General features: G+C 39.9%; 3 protein-coding genes across 3 annotated transcripts; all 3 read left to right on the top strand.

The window, feature by feature from the left end:
- Window positions 1-1,142: 1,142 nt before the first annotated feature.
- On the top strand, window positions 1,143-3,776 carry gpx9 (glutathione peroxidase 9). The gene is made up of 5 exons (XM_046069591.1): window positions 1,143-1,964; window positions 2,079-2,172; window positions 3,061-3,191; window positions 3,308-3,438; window positions 3,541-3,776. The coding sequence occupies exons 1-5, from the start codon at window positions 1,833-1,835 to the stop codon at window positions 3,596-3,598; spliced, it is 546 nt and encodes a 181-aa protein (XP_045925547.1). The 5' UTR covers window positions 1,143-1,832; the 3' UTR covers window positions 3,599-3,776.
- A 202-nt stretch (window positions 3,777-3,978) lies between these two features.
- On the top strand, window positions 3,979-7,229 carry ndufb8 (NADH:ubiquinone oxidoreductase subunit B8). The gene is made up of 5 exons (XM_046068899.1): window positions 3,979-4,125; window positions 4,376-4,502; window positions 4,701-4,800; window positions 6,121-6,276; window positions 7,073-7,229. Exons 1-5 carry the CDS (start codon window positions 4,035-4,037, stop codon window positions 7,163-7,165), a joined length of 567 nt encoding a protein of 188 aa, XP_045924855.1. The 5' UTR covers window positions 3,979-4,034; the 3' UTR covers window positions 7,166-7,229.
- Window positions 7,230-7,906: 677 nt separating this feature from the next.
- On the top strand, window positions 7,907-19,635 carry sec31b (SEC31 homolog B, COPII coat complex component). The gene is made up of 25 exons (XM_046068898.1): window positions 7,907-8,199; window positions 8,294-8,518; window positions 8,864-9,059; window positions 9,167-9,262; window positions 9,957-10,097; window positions 11,497-11,639; window positions 11,734-11,833; window positions 11,949-12,110; window positions 12,647-12,799; window positions 12,913-13,143; window positions 13,225-13,299; window positions 13,414-13,506; window positions 13,621-13,729; window positions 13,817-13,995; window positions 14,090-14,216; window positions 14,397-14,542; window positions 14,901-15,074; window positions 15,161-15,295; window positions 15,398-15,587; window positions 15,671-16,069; window positions 16,975-17,033; window positions 18,015-18,140; window positions 18,228-18,347; window positions 18,473-18,544; window positions 18,803-19,635. Exons 2-25 carry the CDS (start codon window positions 8,316-8,318, stop codon window positions 18,980-18,982), a joined length of 3,609 nt encoding a protein of 1,202 aa, XP_045924854.1. The 5' UTR covers window positions 7,907-8,199; window positions 8,294-8,315; the 3' UTR covers window positions 18,983-19,635.
- Window positions 19,636-19,752: the final 117 nt, after the last annotated feature.

Genomic DNA, 19,752 nt, shown 5'->3' with positions numbered 1-19,752 from the left:
TATATATATATATATATATTATAGGCCACTGAAACTCTCACTTATCAGGACTTACCACGGACAGATCAAAAATCCTGCAGTTGGCTAGATACACCTGGATGAGGCTGTGGAACTGCTTGCTCACCCTCTGCAGGCTGATAAGGTGTTGCAGTGGTAAATGGCATAAAATATGTGGAACAAGAACATCCTCCCAGGGCAAGTCGAAAAGATCGCATCTGCTGAAGAAATGCAAACTTTGTTTTACAGCTGGACTTTGATACTGCATGCAAAGCTAAAGCGGTTTAACGGAAACAAACCTAACCTAAGCAAAATTAAATGTTTGTAACTAGCGCTTTATAAATTGCAAGAATAATGAATGTTATATCAACCCCCACTGTAATAAATAATTATACCAAAGTTAGCAGTCATATATAAATGGGGCAACAACAACCTGCAGTTACTCGCTAGCTAAGTTATTGCTGTTAGCCGAAAAGCTAGCCTACCGGCGCTAGCAATCCAGCTGCTTTTTAAATATATATATGTATATATATAACAGCCTTTTAAAATGGCACTTACGTTTGCTTAGCTTCTTCATCCATTCTGAGTCAGTTATGTTATACAGAGTTTTTTATGGACGCGTTGTCCTTCACATAGACGCCAAAAAAGCATATTTTCCTTTAGCATCATTTAAGAATTTGAGGTGTAACCCAAACCCAATGCTGCCTTCAAGTACTGTTGGGAGACTTTACGCTGAGATCGGAATGATACAGAACCTATCCAAGAATGTTGTTAAATATACGGCGTTTAGGGAAAATAAGCGCCAAGAATTGATGATAAAGTGATAGGACCCACACATATATACTGTAACCCTCACCGTGTACGCAATTTTTTCTCATTTAAGTCTCTTTTTAAAACATAAAGTAGCCCAATTCTGCGCAACTAGGCTTGTTAATTAAAACAGCAACTACCTATACCCACTATACCCTTTTAGGGAGTACATTTGTTGTCCTTTGCTTCAAAAAGCTATGCTCCTTAAATGTCGGTGACGTCGTATTTACGTGATTTATATCTAATAGAAGAATGGACGAAAGCGTTTACGAGTAACAACTGAACGCAGCAGGTGTACTTTTCCGGTTTTACGTCAATGGTCCCATGCAATGGTCATGTTAAAGGGAATTTACATTTTGATTTGCTATAATGATATAAAAAATGACTATTTTAAATGTTTAACAGAGACCTCCTATTCAATTATAATCATGCATTTGCATTGGTTGGTTTTATATTGATTTTTTTAAAACTCCCTTATTGACAAAACAATGTTAGCAGTGTGTGAAGAATACAGAGATCTTGTCAGGAAATATTTTTAACAGGCTGTTATGTTAGAAAACAAAGTACTGTGCGATTTTCTGTGCTGATTTCACACTATGGAACAAAGTAAACAGTCTATCTCATAATTATACCTGTGTCACAAACAAAAAATTGAGAAAATCGTAAAACGTCCTGAAATATATATATCGCCTAGGCCTATCTGATGTTTTTTTCTGTAACTGTCACTTCTAAGAGAATCGCTGCTGCAGACCCATATAGGTTTATTTTGAATATTTAATTTAACTGAATATTTCGATGCCAATTAGCTGTCACCGTATTAACAGCCTCTCGTCCTGGAGTACATGTGTTGAACAAATGACCATCCTGTCAGCTCACCTCTGTCCAGGAGAACAATGAAGTCAGTCATGCTGAACAATTGCTGACCCATGAGTTATGTTTCAGTGAACGAGATGAGCCAACAGGATAGCCCCGTGAATACTCACTCTTGACTGACTACAATCCCATATACAAGCTAAAGTACGAGCATGGCGAATAAATCAATCTATGATTTCTCTGCTGAGACCCTGGATGGACAGGTGGTTCCGCTCAGTAACTACAGGGGTAAGGTGCTTCTCATCATCAACGTTGCCACCTTCTGAGGGTCAACAATAGAGGAGGTAATAATCTGCAAGAGCACTGATTGATTACAGTCAGATCACATTATCTCACAGCACATCCACAATCAAATGTTTATTATAAGGCATTTGATTTTGTGCCCTGTTTCCTTATAGTACCACCGCCTGAATGCACTGATGGAAATGTTTGGTGACCTCAACTTCACTGTCCTAGGATTCTCCTGCAACCAATTTGGTCTTCAGGCACCTGGTAGGTACACTGAAGCTCTTGAAATGTGATAATAAAAACAGACTATTAACCTGGTAGTATGCTGTACAAAGAGAAATACTGTGCTCTATATCAGTGGTGGATATCTGTTAACATTTACTAAAGTGCTGTACACTGTACAATGCTGAGGTAATTATTTGAGTATTTCTATTTTTATGCTATTTTATACTTCTACTCCATTTCAGAGGGAAATATTGTACTTTACAGCATATTTATAGCAGCATAGTTTCTTCTCAGATTAAGATTTTACATTTAAAAAGCCTATTATACTGTAAAATTAAATACATTGTTATAGAATAAATGGATGATTTCAAAATGTTTTGGCTGGTACCCCTTACATAAAAGCAAAGTCTGGTTGGGGGCCATTGTTGCATTTTAGATATATAATGGAGGTATTTCACAAAATAAGCAAAGATTATTTCCAGTCCGAAAAAAGAACTTTACTGATGACTCCTTCGATTTATCGATCACTCTTGGGAGGATTGCTCTTATTAGCAACCACTGAACTGAAAAACGTATATGAAATAGTTAACACTATAACTCCACCTTGACAACAACAAATAGTAATGTAATGTATAAAAATCAGTCATAGGGGCATGTATTTTTCAGCTGAATGAGTTATTTTAATTTTGATACATTAAGTACATTTTGCTACTAATACTTGATTTTGACATTTACTTGTAATGGAGTATTTGTACATTATTGTATTGGTATTTAATACTTGTTCCACCTCAAACCACACTTTGTTGAATGTACATGATCATTCCTTTTTATTTTGAGGGCAAAGTTGTGAATACACACATTATGGTTTTCATGAGGAATATCTTTAAAATACATTATTAATAACTCTTTTTACTTTTATTTTTTCAGAGGTGAATCATGAAACACTTAATATTCTTAAGTATGTGAGACCTGGTGGGGGATTCGTGCCAAAGTTTCCTGTATTTGGGAAAGTTGAGGTGAATGGAAAAAATGAAGTACCACTTTTCGCCTATCTAAAGGTAGTGTGTTTCACATAGGATTTAAATATATAAGATTAATGAATGTCATTTACATTATTTCATTTTTGTGCTACAGCTTAAAAAAGCCTTTTTTTGTAATTTCACATTCACCACAGGAATCTTTGCCATTTGTGAACCCTGTAATTGGAGATATAAAGAAATTCTACTGGTCCCCAATCAAAGTCAATGACATCCGGTGGAATTTTGAGAAGTTCCTAATCACTGCAGATGGTATGCCCTTCAAAAGGTAAAGACCATAGACCTCAAGATAGAAACCCAGTCGGCCCTTAATTTGGTTAAGCACATGTGTAATTATCATAGTGGCTCTAATGTTTTCCCTTTACTGCAGATATGAACTTCATTGCCCCATTGAGAAAGTGGAAAAGGACGTAGCAGAACTTCTCTGATTGATTTTCTTTCAATTTGTCACCGGTGGCAGAGTGACGATCCCCCAGTAAATGCACCCGTGCACCTGAGCTGGATCTGATCAGAAGAGGAACAAGCCTCAGGGCTTCAGTGCATTGACTCTGAGAACAAGTTCCCTTTCGCCACTGGAAGAGTTTTCATGTAAATGTCACACTTTTCTCAAAAGCGATTTTGTCTGCACCTCAAAAATAAAAATAAAATACTATAAAATAAATGTTCGAGTAGTTGTGGTTGCTTTTGTTGCCAATCCTAGTATCATTATATAATTAATAGTTGGAGTGGGTCCCGCAGAAGTCTTTAACATGCTCTTTTGCTTAGATGTTTAGGATGAATTGGAATTGGTCCTTATGAGGACCCATACTTCCAACCTTGCGCATGCGTACTTGTTAGTCTGTCAGACAGCAGCAGCCAGTAAACATGGCTGGTGTTGGTTTCCGACGGTGGGCCCAAACCCTTTCTAAAGGAAAGGGTTCTGGCATTGCAGCCCTTTTGTCGGGGTGTAGAGCAGGTCAGCAGTGCCGTAGCTTTTGATGCCTTTTCATTTCTGTTAAGATACGTATCAGGGTTTAAAGTTAAAAGCCTCCGATGGACATAACCTTGACATGCTAACGTTAGCTTACGCTAGCTGAGCGGCTACCGCTAATCTGAATGAGGGTGAAGGCAAACAGAAAAGCATTGTTGTTTTTTCATTCTTGTTCGCTTGCAGTCTTTATAACTTCGCCTTTGTTTATTCACATATGCAATGTTTGGTGTTTCAGCCTCGGGCGTGTCAAAGGATACTGTTCTTGGTCCGTATCCGAAGACCCCCGAGGAGAGAGCTGCTGCTGCAAAGAAATATAACCTGAGGGTTGAGGACTATCAACCATATCCCGACAACGGCGAGGGGTAAGTTTATTTTGAAGAAGCCTGCTATTCATAGTAGTTTAAACTGTTCTCGTTTTCTCTGCAGTGTGAAAGCAGATGTTGAAAAGTCATAGTCAACTCAAATATTAAGTTTACCACATACTTCACCACTGTGTGAACTACTAGTCAACACTGTCATTAACAGATCATTATCTATATGCCATCGTTGTGATTTTGTAGTTATGGAGATTATCCAAAGCTACCAGAAAGATCTCAGCATGAGAGAGACCCCTGGTACCAGTGGGACCACCCTGACCTGAGGAGGAACTGGGGAGAGCCCGTAAGATACTGATGACTTTATTTCTTGCTTTTGGAATTATTTAAAAATAATCAATTCAAAAATCCGATCCCTTTTAACTTTTAAAGATACTATGAGTATTTGTACCTGCCTGAATCAAAAATCTATTGATCGGTTACAGACTCGGCTGACAAACTTTTAATCAGAACCAATAAACGTGATCACATCAGTCTTGTTTTAGCCTCATTACACTGGCTCCCAGTATGTTTTAAGATTTTACTGATTACATTTAAGGCTTTACATGGTCTTGCTACCTGCAATATCGCATACCTACTAGTATCCTACACAGCAGCTTGTACCTTTAGATCCTCGGGCAAAGAGCTTTTATTTGTTCAAGACACCTGGCTGAAATAGAGAAGTGACTGAGCGTTTGCAGCCAGGGCACTGAGGCTCTGGAACAATCTAAACGAGGAGATCAGGTCGACTGAATCAGTGAACTCTTTTAAATCCCTTATTAAAACCTACTTCTATCGAAGAGCCTTCCCTGATTTTATTTGATTTTATTTGAAGTATAATTTTTTAAATTTTATTTCTCAAATGTGTTTTGTTTTACCTGCCTTTATGTTTGAACTATCTTATAACTTGGGTTTGATTCTTGTTAGTCACTTTGTAACATTGGTTTTAAAAGGGCTTTAAAAATAATGATTGTTATTGTTGTGATATCAGGAGCAACCCATGTATTGGCCAGGTGAATCTGTCGTTATGAACTTATCACAGATACATCAGTATTGGTGTATATGTCATGGGATAAGTAACAAGAAATTACAGTACAGGGACTGATTCCATCAAATTTGCAACATGCTTTTCAGCATGAAATCATTTTCTTACTGCTTATTTTCACTCATCAAGACAAACACCATACTTCCGACCCATGCATGAGTGTGTGCAAGAGCCCTGTAGGAATTGCAAATCTGCAATTTCTGAGCAACATTCATTAGTGAAGCGTGACACCGCCACCATTTGCGATGTAATTAGTGCCACAAATTGCTTTTGTTAAACGAGCCGCAGAAATGCCAGATATATATTTGCTGTAATAAGGACACAATGTCCCACTCCGTATATATCTTGGTACCAAACGGGGGTGGGTAATTGAATATATCCTTATCAATAATGTTTAAGGATATGTATACTCATAGTGTATTGCTAAACCATTAAAGAGACAGAACACCTATGTAATATGTATGTCTGAAGTGTATTATCAGGCCTCTGTATAGACACTGTTGCTTTTGGATACCAGTTCACACAGATAGAACATAAATGTATATTACAGTTAAAAAGTGATTGTTCTCTGTCTATTTTTAGATGCACTGGCATTTTGACATGTACATCAGGAACCGTGTGGATACATCTCCCAGCCCTGTATCCTGGTCCACAATGTGCAAACAACTGTTTGGTTTCATCGGTTTCATGCTGTTCATGTTCTATGTTGGGGAGAAATTCCCAGCATACCAACCTGTTGTAAGTACAGACCAATGCCTGGGGAGGGGGGGAGTACAGAAAAGACACTCTAAAGATTAATGAACAATAAATAAATATAAATAAAAAGAATAAATAGTAAACAGTTTTATCTACAGTATTGCATGGTCACATTTTTGCACGGTTTATCAATCCCGGTGTGTGTGTTTTGTAATGTAGTCTACTGGGAGTAGAGCTGCTGATACTGACCAGTTAATCAATAGAAGGGAGATCTTTTCCTATTCTTTTTATATATATATATATATATATATATATAAATATAAAACTGCACTCCCCCCTGGCTGACTGCCAGACCTTTTATCCAAAACATATTTGACTGTGAAAGAAAACGTAACTGTTTAATCAGCAAATTGGCTATATCATTGAAAAGGTCTGCTCAGACTTGAGAACTACAGAGTTAACCAGACATATCTCAGACCGTATTTCTATGCGACATTTAAAGTTATCTGGTTGACTTGTCAACTTACTTTGATTTGCTGGACAAGTGTCCAAAATGGCTAGATAACAAATTGTCCACCTAACTAATAAATAGATGACTAGTTTTTTTGTTATTTTGTGTTTATTGCTCTAAATGTTGCTATAAAGTGTGTCCTCTGTTTTGCATCACTTATTTTACTCATGAATAGTTTTAATTGTTTAGCTACAATGTGAGCGAAATAGAAAAACATGTGCATTTCAGTATGTTTAGTAGTTTAGCTGTGTCACCAGTAAATGAAATTCTTTTGGCTGTTATTTAATAACATTCACATTTTCATTAAAGCATTTGTCTTTCTTCCAGGCACCAAAACAGTATCCCTATAACGACCTGTACCTGGAGAAAGGGGGAGATCCGGAAAAACAACCAGAGGAAGTCAAACATTACGAAATCTAATGACTTAAATCTGATTCTACTTCTGTATATATAGTTCTGTCAAGAATAAAGATGTTAAAAATTACATTGCTCACTGTGTTGGTCTAGTTTTGTGCATAGAAAGAATGCTGACCTGACAAATAGGTTTGTTTTTACACAAATTAAAAGATTGAATTTTGAGTGACAAGCAATATTTGAAGATTCCTGTATCCCTTTACCATGAAATGTTTCTGATTATATATCAGAAACATTTCATGGTAAAGGGATAAAGGGATTTTGTTGGGTTACTTCGGGGTTACCATAAGTCACTACTGAATGAGAAATGTCCGTATCGGCTACCGTAGCGTAGTGACAACACGGCAAAGTACTTTGCTCGGAACCTGCCTGCGGCTTAGCTGCTAGCTTGACTGATAAGTAGCTACCCTGTTTGTTGTGGATGCCGACAGTCAGGCTGTGATATTGACAGTTGACGTGAGTCACTTTTAAAACCTTATTTGTCTTATGTTTTTTTTTTCTGCTGGACATAAACGCGTGTGATTTACAGAGCCTCTCGTTTCTGTTTAAATATGGTAACATGGGTGGTGGCTGTTCGCTTGGCTGCTAGAGGCTCCGGTTATACACTGGGACGGCCAGGTGCAACGGAAACCTACTAAGCTAGCTCATATGACCTGTGTAGTGGCATGTATGAGAAATTATCCGATCCCCTGAAACGATTCGAGTGTCCAGTGTTATTAACTATGCTATCGATGTGTGGGAAACATGTATGGAGCCGAGAATGCGAAATGCTAACGTTAACTTCGCCAGCTACATATGTGGTTAACGTACATTGAATTAATTCCTGTAACGTTAGTAATGTGGCTTTGCGACAGTTAAATGTAGATAATACCACTGTAAATTTACTACCACGTAGTTAATCTAAGTTAAAATGTTTGTATAGCACATGTGTGGAAGCTGGCTCTAACGTTATGGGTCAACGGTTTGGTAAATTAACGTTAGCCCGCAATTTCAGGAAATAGTCGGCGGCAGTCTGTTAATAAGGGTGGATTATTTGAATTGTGAGTGCAATTTTGTACTCAACTATGTATTGTTAATCCACAACAAGTAGACATGTATTGTCTTTGACTTAGTGGAGTCGGATCGTCTGTCCAGGTCCTGAAACTTGTAGAGGAATATGAGGCTGAAGGAGATCCAGAGGACTGCCCACCAGGCGTGGAGTCCCATAGGACACCATCCTATCCACCTGGCCTTAGGGACATCAGCACAACAGCTTGATGCCTCTTTCAACACCACAGCTGCCATAGAAGTATTTGAGGTGGATTTTTCTGACCCATCTCTGGACATGAAGCTCAAAGGGTCATTACCCATCGCAAACAGGTAATTTATAGAAGGGATACAAAAATAATGTGCATTTTGTTGGTAAGATTCTAAACCACAGTTCTACAACTGTCCACATAAGCCATTTTAGAGGAGTGGCTTAGTCCTTTTATATAATATCTTGTTTACTGCTTTTGTACAGCAACAATCTCACTTTTACCACTATCCACAGATATTTACTATCACAAGTAGGGTCTGTATATATTTGGAAGGCCTAGTAGTTTAGCTTAAATGGTAAAGCTCTGAACATATAGTTAATGCAGAGGACAGCTTACTGCTATAAATGATGGGACATGAGTTTGCCATTTGCAGCGAATAACTCGCTTTCCTTTTCATATTCTATAGGTTGCACAGTATCGTATGGGTGAATTTTGGAATGGGAGCAGATGGTACTGGAGGGAGAGTGGTTGGTGGCAGTGAAAATGGCACAATTACTGTATATAACTCCGAGGCCATAATGAGCTCTGGAGCAGAGACCGTAGTAGGACAGTCTGACAAACACACGGGACCCATTCGAGCACTCGATTTCAACCCTTTTCAGGTACATGTCTTCAGTCTGCACACAGTCTGTCCTTAGAGGCACTTTACACAGAATCTTTCCTGGTACCATATTGCACATTAATCTTTTAAAAAAATTTCATTTATCAGAGTAATCTCCTCGCATCAGGAGCAAATGATGCCGAGATATATATCTGGGATCTGAACAACTTTAGCAGTCCAATGACACCCGGAACAAAGACACAGGTGGGTGCAGGATTGAGAGATCATAGGTTTAATGAAGTACGTATTTCTGTTGTAATGGTTGATAGTTGACTTCTTATTTTGATCCTGTCCCATTTACTGTTTGAGTCAAAAGAAAACAGAAACCACAATCCCCAACAGGCAGCTTTCTCCTTGTTTCTTTACCTTTGTAGTTTCATGTCTGAGTTAAGAGTAAAAGCCACAAGTTTTCTTTCTAATAGGTTTCTATTTCATGTGTTGTGTATGAGTGTAACAGCCCATAGCAGGTTCCTTTATTAGCACCAGCCAAATGCTAGCAAAACATGCAAATGTCTGGTAGATTTACTTCACTCACCAGCCAAAAACAATGGTAATCTATTGAGTGGCTGGCACATTTTGTGCACTTTATTCACTAGCCATTGGCTGGTGGACAAAAAAGTTAAGGTCTTTAGGTAATAGAGTTAGTGATGCCTTGTCACATGGACATTTTCTTTATACAGTTAGGTTCTAAGCAGGCCATTCAGACATTTCATAAAATCAGTTTCACTTTAACTAAATATCTTGATCCTACATCACTATCAGCAGCATTCTCTGAAGGTCATTTAAATAGGTACTTACCTTTTTTGCATGGCACAGGCCTTGTAGTGTTATCATTTGAATATCAGGGATATCGGTCAGGTTTGTTTTTTTCAGTAACAGCTGTTGTCTCTTATTTCAGCCCACAGAAGACATCAGTGTTGTGTCCTGGAACAGACAGGTTCAGCACATACTGGCCTCTGCCACCCCCAGTGGGAAAGCAGTGGTGTGGGACCTGAGGAAGAACGAGCCCATCATCAAGATCAGTGACCACAGCAACCGGGTTGGTGGCTTTAATACAAAACACAGCAAGTCCAAGTCTAACGTTACCCTCTGTCAAATCACTGCAAGTCTGTGTTTCATTAATCAATCAGTAAGTTCCATTGCAACATTTTCAGATGATTGAACAATGGTCTCTGTATCAGACAAACTGATCTGCTTTTTATGGTTGTCTTCAGTGAACCATATCCTCTAACTTCTGTTTCTTCACTTGAAATTATTAAAACAAACACATACAAATGAATCATTAGTATATACAGTATCGTAGGGACTCATACCACTGCAAATCATTTGTGGTGTTCTATCAAAAAGTCCCAATAATTGTGAATCTTGCTTAAAGAAATTTTGAGTAGAGCTGCACCATATTTATACTTTTTATTTGCTTTGATGAATAATTAACATTAATACTGATGTAGGCTGGGTGATATGGCCAAAAATGTTATCATGATAAAAATATTTCATATAATTTTATATCAATAAATGTCAAATCATTGTTTTTTCAAGATTAAAGTCTAATTTCTGCCCCTGAATGAAAATTGAAAGGCCAGATGGTTAATTGTATGGTTAAACTATACTTTATTGTCGGTGATGTGAACACTTGATGAAAAAATATGATTATAAACCTTTTTTCAGTCCCTTTTCCTCAACAAAATAAACATCTTAATAGAAAAATTAAGTGCTAATTCATTTGATTCTAATGAATTAAATCAAATATTTGATGATATATTGAACATTTGTTATATTGTTTTTGAGGAAAATTAGATTGCGATAATTATCATTATTGTTTTATTGCCCAGCCCTATGCTGATGATGTTAAATTCATGCATGCTGTTTCAGTACAGTTGTGCAGAGCGGCCGACCCACACTAAACTGTAACAGCTTTCATTTTAAATCTTAGATTTCTAGCTGTATGGCTCAGATTTTAGTGTCTTTACTAAACTATTTTGTGAAAACATCAGATTTCTACACATTAAGTGAAATGAAGAGTGTGCATCTATGTCATAGTTTAGATATAAAGCCTTAGCACACCACAGAGCATCTCTCCTGTGTGGCACCTGACATCCCTGTTGGACAAATTGCAGATCACACTGGATGGTTGTAGCTAGTAGATTAGCCAACTTAACTAGCATTCAGCATCAGAGTTGAGGGCGTCGAAACAGAACAGGTCACTCTGCCCTCAGTTTACCTCACCGGCCTCAGTTTTTGTTATTTTACATTTTGTAATTAGAATTGGGTTAGATTTAAGAATAAGACATGAAAATTTATTGAGCAGTATTCATTTTGAGAATATTTCAAAGCCACCTAGCCCCCTGTCAGGTTAGACAAAAAGTTAAAATGATTATGTTGCACCCTGTAGAAAATCCCTGTTATCATTCTAAGTCTCATTTGTTATGTGATTTCAGATGCACTGTTCAGGAATGCTCTGGCACCCTGACGTGGCCACTCAGTTGGTGTTGGCCTCTGAAGATGACCGACTGCCAGTCATCCAGATGTGGGACCTCCGTTTTGCCACATCACCCCTTAAAGTCCTTGAGAACCACACAAGGTGAGTCACAGTTTGCACGTCATTTTCATTTAATTTTTTTTTGTCATCTTGTAGAATTTACTGTATGTTCCCTATGTATGGTATTTTCTTATAGGGGAATTCTGTCCATATCCTGGAGCCAGGCTGACTCTGAGCTCCTACTGAGTAGCGCTAAAGACAACAGGATCCTCTGCTGGAACCCAAACACTGGAGAGGTATATCACATTAATTGCTGCTTCTTTGTTATACCTGAATTTTACCTTGCCTCATTTTTGTTACTTGATTTCAATACCATGGGTTCACACTCACGTGTCATTTCTTTGATTTTAGGTCATTTACGAGCTTCCAACAACAAACCAGTGGTGTTTCGATGTCCAGTGGTGCCCCAGGAATCCAGCCCTGCTTTCAGCTGCCTCATTTGATGGGAGAATCACTGTCTACTCTGTGATGGGAGGGAGCTTGAAGGCTCAGCAGCAAAGCACAGCTGATAAGGTAACGTTTGTTCTTATGTGATGTATGTATATGAACCCAAAGGCTGTGTGCAGGGCTTGCATTGTTTGGCCACAAGATGGTGCTGGTGTGAAGTGATTGCATAGACTGATTGATGAACGGTTTGGCATCGACACATGCTGAATTTGAATTTTTAAATGACCTCTGACATTTCAGAGGTTGTTGCATGAAGTAGGGCTGCAATTAACAATTGTTTATATCATTTATTAAACTGCTGATTATTTGCTCAAAGTAGCAATTCATTCTTTGTTCTATAAAATGTCAGAAAAATAGCAGTATTGTAAAATTATCTGTCACAGTGTCACAAAGCACAAGTCGACATGTTTAAATGTCTTGTTTTGTCCGACCAACAAAACCCAAATATACTCAATTTAATATCAGAGAAGGATAAGATATTAACATTTGAGGAGCTAGAACCAGTGTAATCTTATAATGTTTGCTTAATCAATCAACTATTAAATCTTTCAGCTTTACCTCAGAGTTGTGCTTGTTTTAACATTTTGCATTTTATTTAACAGATATCCTCCTCATTTGATACAATGGATCCCTTTGGTACAGGGCAGGTGCTGCCTCCCCTGCAAGTTCCTCAGCCTACAGTGCAGGACACCATAGTTCCCCCTTTGAAGAAACCACCTAAGTGGGTGCGCAGGCCAGTGGGAGCTTCCTTTGCTGTAAGTGTAAATTAAAAATATTTTATAAGCACAGTAATGGAGAAGGCATTGTAAAAAAAATGACCAAATCTTTTTCTTTTATGTCTGATCTGTTGGTTTTTTTTATTTCTCAGTTTGGTGGAAAGCTAATAACCTTTGAGAATCCAAAGCTGCCTCCAGTACAGAGCCCCCAGCCCGTCCCAAGGCAAGTGTTTGTGAGCCAGGTTACAACGGAGACAGAATTCCTCCAGCGCTCCAGGGAGCTGCAGGCGGCGCTGCAATCGGGCTCCTTCAACAACTACTGCCAGGCTAAGATTCAGAACGCCAAGTCAGATGCTGAGCAGGACATATGGAAGTTCCTTCTGGTGGGCCTCTTCATTTTATTGCAAGACATATATTTAAGTCTGTAAGTCAGTGTGGTGCTAATTGACTTTCTCTGTTTACAGGTAAACTTTGAGGATGAAGCCCGCGTTAAATTCCTTAAACTTTTGGGTTTCAGCAAAGATGAACTGGAGAAAAAGGTATTCTGCCTCTGATTTATAACTGTGGTTATTAGCTGATATTTATCATTCATAAGATGTGACCTTTGAATCATATCCTTTGTCTTAGCTGTGAAAAATGTTGCGTTTATTCAGATTTCAAAATGTCTGGGGAAGAGTTTTCAGCACAATGGACATGGAGTAGATGCCAAAGATCTGGCCGAAAAGATGCAGCGGCTCTCCACTGAGGTCAGCAAGTCTGCACACAAAATTTTTATTTTCAAATCTGTTTTCTCATTGTTATTTGCATACAAAGTTTTGCAGCCCTTGTTTGGGGTAAAATATTCTTTGTTGTGTTTTCAGAGGTCTGATGAGTCTGTTGATGCGAGAACCTCGGGATCTGGTTCACCAGCGGACTTCTTTAGTCAGACCCCAAAGGAGAACTCCAACTTCCAGATCCCTGTGTCATGTGGTAAAATGTTTCTGTGTCATGATAGGAAATCTAACTAGAGTTTGTGTGGCTGGGATGATGGCTAATGACCTTGTCATTCTTTTGAAGATACCGATGGTTTGATAAGCCAAGCGCTGCTGGTTGGTAACTTTGAGGGAGCCGTGGATCTGTGTCTGAACGATGGTCGCTATGCTGAAGCCATCCTGTTGTCAATCAGTGGAGGGGAGGAGCTGCTCAAGAAAACTCAGCAAAAATACCTAAGCAAGCAAAAGAACAGTATTTCAATGGTAAGAGTACGTTTGATTCATCGTAGTGCAGTTTGTAAAATCACAGAGGAAGATGTATAAGCTGTATGTTAACATAATTTGTTCTGTTCTGCAGCTTATATCATCAGTGGTGACCCAGAATTGGAGAGACATAGTGCAAAGCTGCGAGTTGGACAATTGGAAGGAGGCGCTGGCTGCTCTGCTGACCTACGCTCACCCTGAAGATTTTGCGCGTCTGTGCGGTAAGTCGCTCACAAATGTAGCAGCACATTGATCATGCTGCGACTTGCCTCGCTTGCATGAGAATTACTTGTTTTACTTGCTGAATAACTTTTCCGTCTGTACTCATCACCCCCTACTCTAATTTCAGTCTTCCCCCCCTGTTTTTAACTGTTGTTTTGTTCTGTTATTCTTCTTGGTAGATACCCTGGGAGGCCGGTTGGAGCATGAAGGAACAGAGAAGCGCTGCCTGCAGGCCTGTCTGTGTTATATCTGCTCTGGGAACATTGAGAAGCTAGTGGAGTGCTGGGCGGTGCATAGAGACAGCTCCACCCCTCTTGGTCTGGAGGTATGATCTTTGTCAGGTTTGGTCTTGGCTTTGCATGAACAAAATACTGGTTTAACTACACTGTTGCACTAAGCACAAGAGTGTGAGCACAAAAACAATGTTACCACATCTGAAAATGATCAATTAGAGTAGAGTAACCTCTGAGAAACAGATTTGTTTTTCATGGTAATTATTCCCACTCTTATGGGATGAATTAGCAATGGTTGCATGTACTGACTGGTATAGCAGTTAGAGAAGAACTTTTAAGAAAATGTTTATGGGCTGCACATGCAACGTGCTGTTGTAGGCCAAAGGTAAGAGCGTTGAGAAATGTAGGTCACATTTCTCTTTCTTTGTGTTTCTGTGTATTTTTTTTCAGGATCTGATTGAAAAAGTAATGATGTTGCGTAAGTCAATTGAACGCCTCCGCAACAGTGAAGTGGCAGTCCAGAGCCCCATCCTGGCTGAGAAGCTGACCTCTTATGCTGGCATTCTGGCTGCAGAGGGCAGTCTGGCCACTGCCATGACCTATCTGCCTGAGAACTCAGACCAAGTAAGATGTAAAGCAGTAACATTTTCAAACCTAAATCAATAGTTATGCTCCATTTGGATTGTAATAAATACATTTTGTCTCCCCAGCCCGGGATCACGATGCTGAGAGACAGGCTGTTCCGCGCTCAGGGAGAGGCTGCCGTTGGACAGCAGCCTTCAAACTCCTTCAACAGAGTCAATGTGTCCACAGCCAAGACTCCTGCACCAAAAGCACAAGTAATGGTATAAATCTATTAGCAATCGAAAGTATTAAATCATTAATGTATTTTGCAAGATGATCTTTCTTTATGTAATTTTTATGTGTTATTTTTCTCCCAACCTTAGAATCAGTACCAGCCTTCCGCTCCTTCCCAGATGGCCCAACAGCAGCCTCCTGTGCCGTCAGTTTTTACACCACAAGGTGCTCCGACCTGTACCGGTCCTGGTCTGCCACCTTCTTCTCATGTACTGCCGCCCAGTGCGACCCGCCCTGCCATGAGGCCTTCCTACCCCCAACATCCTGCTCCGGCTCCAGGTTTGACACTGACTTTTTACTTTCTACTTTCAGGGTGTTTCAGGCTGGTTTCATTTGATGTAATAGTCCTCGTCCTTTCCCAGGTTTCCTTCCTCATCAGCAATTCCAGCCTCAGCCTATGCCTACTGGCGTGCCCTCTGCCTTCCCTCCTCCAGGTCCTTCTATGCCAGCTGCCAACCTATCAGGACCTCCACTACAGCCTTCATCATCCACCCCCAGAGGCATGCCCCCCATGCCTAGCCCCGGGGTGCCGCCGTCAAGCTTCATGACACCTACCTCTTTATCCTCACCCTCCATGCCACCCAACTCCCAACATGGAGGCTCAGTTCCCATGTACCCAGGGGGCCTCCACAACCAGGGGCCTGCTTCCCACATGGCATCTGGTCCATATTCCCCTCTTGGATCAGGGTATCCACAGGGAGGACCTGGTGCCCCCGCTGTAAAACCGTTTTCAGCCCCTGCTGTTGCCCCTCCTCCTACAGGTAATTTTCATGTTGGTCACTTTGAAGTCAAAAGATCACAATTACATTCATGTAATTTCAAGTATTTCTAGAAAGAGGCAGATCTACATGTAACAGATGTTCACAGGTTGCTAATGGTTATTGAATCATGTTCAGCTGTCCACCTCATCTGACTTGCAGGATACTTTCCTTGGCTGAATACCCCGTGTGACCATCAAGGTGACAGGGTTAGGGTTGGATATAGAAAAAGAGTGCATTGAAATAAACACTTGAGTGACCAAACAAACACCTGTACAATGTAATACAATGCAAAACAATATTCCTGCATTTAGTTCCATGGTTGTATTGGATTGCATTACATTGCATTGGGTTTTAATAAAAAATTTTTGGTCACTCTGCGTTTTTGGTGGTGTTTGCTTTGTGCTGCTGTATGCTTGAGGGAAATGTAGTGACCTTTCTGATTTACTTCTATGTACGTTAGCTTAAAACACAGTAAACAAAACCGCAGTTTCCAGGCTTGAATCAAGTTGCTGTAAGTTTTTATTTTGGATCATACAGTGTCAGCCCTTTAAAGAGAACATACTCTTCATATATTTATAGTGCAAATTCAGCCTTAAGTAACACACTTTACAACATGTTCCATTGATACGTACATGTTTGAGCTCAAAAAGGTATTTATGAGATGCTTATATTATTCAGCATTGGGATATTGTTACTGTTGAGTGATTTATAAGGCTGCTGCCTGAACATTTGGCCATATTTGCTGTTTTGTTTTCTGCAAAAACTAGCTAGAATCTATGGCTTAATGACTAACATTGGCTCAAAGAGATTGTCTTGTGTAGACAATCTTTGACTGCTTTGAGCGTGACTACAGGACAAAATGCTGCTATTTTCTTTCTAATTCCCTCTTCCACTTCTGAATTTAGGACATCAAGAAGGCTGGAATGACCCACCAGCAGTACGAGGTGGACCCAGGAAGAAGAAGGTACTCCCACGTTTATCACTATCAAAATCTTTTAGATATTTTATCAAGCCCATGCAATATATTCTTTCAAATATGATACAATAGAATAATATGCTTGTAAATTTGTGAGCAAAGTTCATTTAGTGTTCTAGTATTCAGCTATTGCTGTGAGCACAGGTCAAAGCAAACGTCTTTTCTCCGACATACCTAGTGCGGCTCGGCTCATAGATGGGATAGCTTCATGTATTGTTTAACAGTAACCCTGCAACTGGAGCTGTTTCACCTTGGTCTCTTCTTTTCAGTCGATTTGGTTACTGTACATACAACCTTTCTGAATACAAAAGCTGTTACTTTTAACTAACTGTTGATTTCTCTGCTCGTTTGCTCACTAGTTTTCATGACCATAAATATTCAAAAGACCATGACCAATTTGTATTTCTCTTTGTTCCACTTGCCCCTGTCAACTGCACTAGTACCCCTTAAGGTACAAGTACAAATAGCTGGGAATCGCTGCTCTAAGATATGTGGTACACATAATAAAAGCCTGCTGTGTAGTAGAACTGGGCAGAGTCAAATAATACAACCTAGCCTAACAAGAGCTCAGTTCAATAATTTAATATATGATTCATTTTTAAAGCTCCAGTAATAAATATTTTATTAATAACAATGAACTAAATGACTACATGTCATTTGAAAGGGGTTGTGGGTAAACTCACAGAGATTTATGCTTCTCCTCTCATTAAACTAATTTCTTGCAACAGAGGGCTGATGTTTTCAGCTAACAAAACAAGACAAAGTTAGTAACCAGCTAACTAAGAGCTAAATAAAGTTGAACATCCAGTCAGTCCTGTCGTGGTGGTCCTCTGTCCCCAAGTGGCCAAAAGAATCAGTAAATGTAGCTTTAATATGTCAAATCTAAATTTCTGAACACAGCTCAGCGTCAAGGTTTTAAAACCTTCCCCTCACTGACTGGATGTGTATTCCTATTGTGTGTGTACGCAGGTCCCTGATAACTATACTCCACCAGCCCCCATCACTGCGCCTGTGATGGGATTCCCTGTGGAGGCCCCTCAGCCCCAAGACCATGCCCAAGTCCCCCCTGGAGCCCCCCAAGAGCCCAGCGTCCAGGTTGGTGTGAGACATGGGGCTGCTGTCTGAATTCTCCACAGCGGCAAACCTATCAATACCTTGTGTTTGTGTTCTTGTTTTTCTCAGCTCCTCCAGCAGCTGCCAGCAGAGAGGGTGGAGCAGAAAGAAATCCCTGCTGAACACATGGTCCTCAAATCCACCTTTGACAGCCTGGTGCAGCGCTGCCAGCTAGCAGCAAGAGACCCAGTAAGTCTCACTGTGTGTGTGTGGCTGCATCAAAATTTTGCTGTTTATAATAAAGCTTGTATTGAGTGAAGGGAAATGTTGGGATTTTATTGGCTAGAAACTGACCACAAATGTTTCATTTTCAGCAAACAAAAAGGAAACTTGATGATGCAGCCAAACGTTTGGGATATCTGTATGACAAGCTGAGGGAGCAGTCGGTAAGAAATTATTAAATGCACATGCTTCAATACAGTTACAATGAATCACATGTTTCAGGGTTACAGCAGCATTTTTTTAGTGGAGGTGACATAGAGAACGTCTCTGCTAATGTCCGAAGAAATCATAAAATTTTTCTGAAATTAAATATTAGGCTTATTAAGTAAGCTTCAGAATACAAGCTATGAAGATGTGTTTTGGGGCCCTGGATCAGGCGCCACATAGTAACATGTGTTATTGTTTCCCTGCCGATCTCTTAGCTCTCTCACAACATCCTGAACGGGCTCCACGAGATCAGCCGCTGTGTGGCAAGCCAGAACTACCAACGGGGTCTGGAGGTCCACACCCAGGTGGTCAGCAGCAGCAACTTCAGCGAGATCTCCGCCTTCATGCCCATCCTCAAAGTGGTCATGACCATCGCCAACAAGCTGGCCGTCTAACCTCGGGGGACACCACCAGGCAGACTTCAGTGTTATCATAATGTTATATATGTATTTATTTCTTATCGACCAGATGACGTGCTTTGATAATGACAATAATTACTGATGATAGTGCTGATTGTGGTCTTCATCACTCCATACGTATTCCTTCCTGGAGGGACTTGGCTGATTTGGGCAGTGAGGTGGATTTTTTTGTAGAGATTTGTTAATGTTGCCGTGGTAATTTTACGATAAGGTGAATGTATTCTGAAAGTTGTGATTCTGTGTAAATTCAACAGTTGATGTAATGTACAAAGCAAGTGGTGCAAAGTTTGAATCAAGGCGGTGTTTGTACAAGTAGATGCATTTTCATACTCCATATTTCACTCAACATGTGCATATTTTTGACTGTTGTCAAAGTTTTGATTGAATGCACATGCAATGCTCCAACTGCAAAAACAAAACATCTGGCAACTCTTACATCTAGAATAGGGGTAAAATCATGAGTATAAAATTTGGGTCGCACTTAACTCTCTATACTGTCTGTGTAGTTTGTACGAGGGAGAAACATACTGAGACACCTGTTCTTTCTTCTGAGTGTCTTTCATTTTACATGCATCAAGAGCATTCGAAAATACTGTAACATAAATACTGATTGTTCTCTCCTGCTGAAACAGATTGTGTCCAGTTGATTGTGCCATGGGGCTTTTTGGGGGGCCAAAGCGCTGCAGAAGAATAATTTACTGGTTGTTCTTGTCCCCCCCCCCCCCCCCCCCCCCCCCCCCCCCCTC

Source organism: Micropterus dolomieu, linkage group LG14, assembly GCF_021292245.1.
Source record: "Micropterus dolomieu isolate WLL.071019.BEF.003 ecotype Adirondacks linkage group LG14, ASM2129224v1, whole genome shotgun sequence".
Classification (NCBI taxonomy): domain Eukaryota; kingdom Metazoa; phylum Chordata; class Actinopteri; order Centrarchiformes; family Centrarchidae; genus Micropterus; species Micropterus dolomieu.
The sequence above is the reverse complement of the archived record's forward strand: the minus strand, read 5'-3'. Positions and strand labels throughout refer to the sequence as shown.

Bases quoted from the DNA above. Each gene is read 5' to 3' on its own strand.
- sec31b (XM_046068898.1), top strand. From the start codon at position 8,316: ATGAGGCTGAAGGAGATCCAGAGGACTGCCCACCAGGCGTGGAGTCCC. The intron at 12,800-12,912 runs GTAAGTGTAAAT...TTTATTTCTCAG, and splicing joins CAGTGGGAGCTTCCTTTGCT to TTTGGTGGAAAGCTAATAAC. The intron at 13,996-14,089 runs GTAAGAGTACGT...TCTGTTCTGCAG, and splicing joins AAAAGAACAGTATTTCAATG to CTTATATCATCAGTGGTGAC.
- ndufb8 (XM_046068899.1), top strand. From the start codon at position 4,035: ATGGCTGGTGTTGGTTTCCGACGGTGGGCCCAAACCCTTTCTAAAGGA. The intron at 4,126-4,375 runs GTCAGCAGTGCC...TTGGTGTTTCAG, and splicing joins TTTGTCGGGGTGTAGAGCAG to CCTCGGGCGTGTCAAAGGAT. The intron at 4,503-4,700 runs GTAAGTTTATTT...GTGATTTTGTAG, and splicing joins TATCCCGACAACGGCGAGGG to TTATGGAGATTATCCAAAGC.